The sequence below is a fragment of the Charadrius vociferus genome, unplaced genomic scaffold, assembly GCF_000708025.1.
Source record: "Charadrius vociferus isolate BGI_N301 unplaced genomic scaffold, ASM70802v2 scaffold758, whole genome shotgun sequence".
NCBI lineage: Eukaryota > Metazoa > Chordata > Aves > Charadriiformes > Charadriidae > Charadrius > Charadrius vociferus.
This window is the reverse complement of record NW_009649934.1, coordinates 2,922,049-2,922,649: the sequence shown is the minus strand read 5'-3', so window position 1 is coordinate 2,922,649 and position 601 is coordinate 2,922,049. Positions and strand designations below refer to the sequence as shown.

The following is a 601-nucleotide window of genomic DNA, read 5'->3' as shown; positions in this document are numbered from 1 at the left end:
GTGGCCCACAGTGGCAGGGGCACCGCCAGACCGGCCGTGAGATTCCCCTGTCCCACTCCCCCCCGGGGCGGTACCTGCGTGGATGGACCGGATGGCGTTTTTCTCAGCCTCCAGGAAGGACACCAGGGCCATCATGACACCCATGGTGCTGGAGAGGGCCTCTTCAGAGCCATAGCGGGAGTACACGGGCTTGCCCGCCTCGCTCAGCACGAAGACGTGCTTCCGGTGCATGCGCCAGGCGTCCATGGTCACATCCTCCTCCTCCTTGCCCAACAGCACCGAGTCGCGGCGGGTGGTCTGTGGGGATGGCTCCAGCTTCCCCTCCTTGCTCTGCCTCATCTCCTCCTCCAGGTCGAGGGCCATGCCCGTGAGCTGCGTGCTCAGCTCACTGAAGTCCTTGCTGATCTGCTCCATGCTGGTCGGCTCAGCCTGCTCCCCCTGCCTCTCCTCCGGGCTCCGCACCACGGTCGCCCCGTCCTCAGGACTCGTCAAGTCCTCGTAGGAGCGGGTGTGCACGAACATGGCTCCCTCCTGGCCCGCCCCTGGGAACAACGGGCCGTGCAGCGTCCGTCCGCCTGTCCCCCACGCTGAGGCAGTGGGC

General features: G+C 67.1%; 1 protein-coding gene across 2 annotated transcripts in view; it reads right to left on the bottom strand.

The window, feature by feature from the left end:
* The window catches only part of MON1A (MON1 secretory trafficking family member A), a 3,324-nt gene that overhangs the window by 2,367 nt on the left and 356 nt on the right, over positions 1-601 (bottom strand). The window contains exon 2 of one of the 2 annotated variants that reach the window (XM_009891265.1): positions 75-542. The exons of the other annotated variant lie outside the window; for it this stretch is intronic. Within the exon in view, the coding sequence (XP_009889567.1) occupies positions 75-542 (468 nt within the window). The remainder of the gene's footprint in view (positions 1-74; positions 543-601) is intronic. 2 annotated transcript variants of the gene reach the window in all.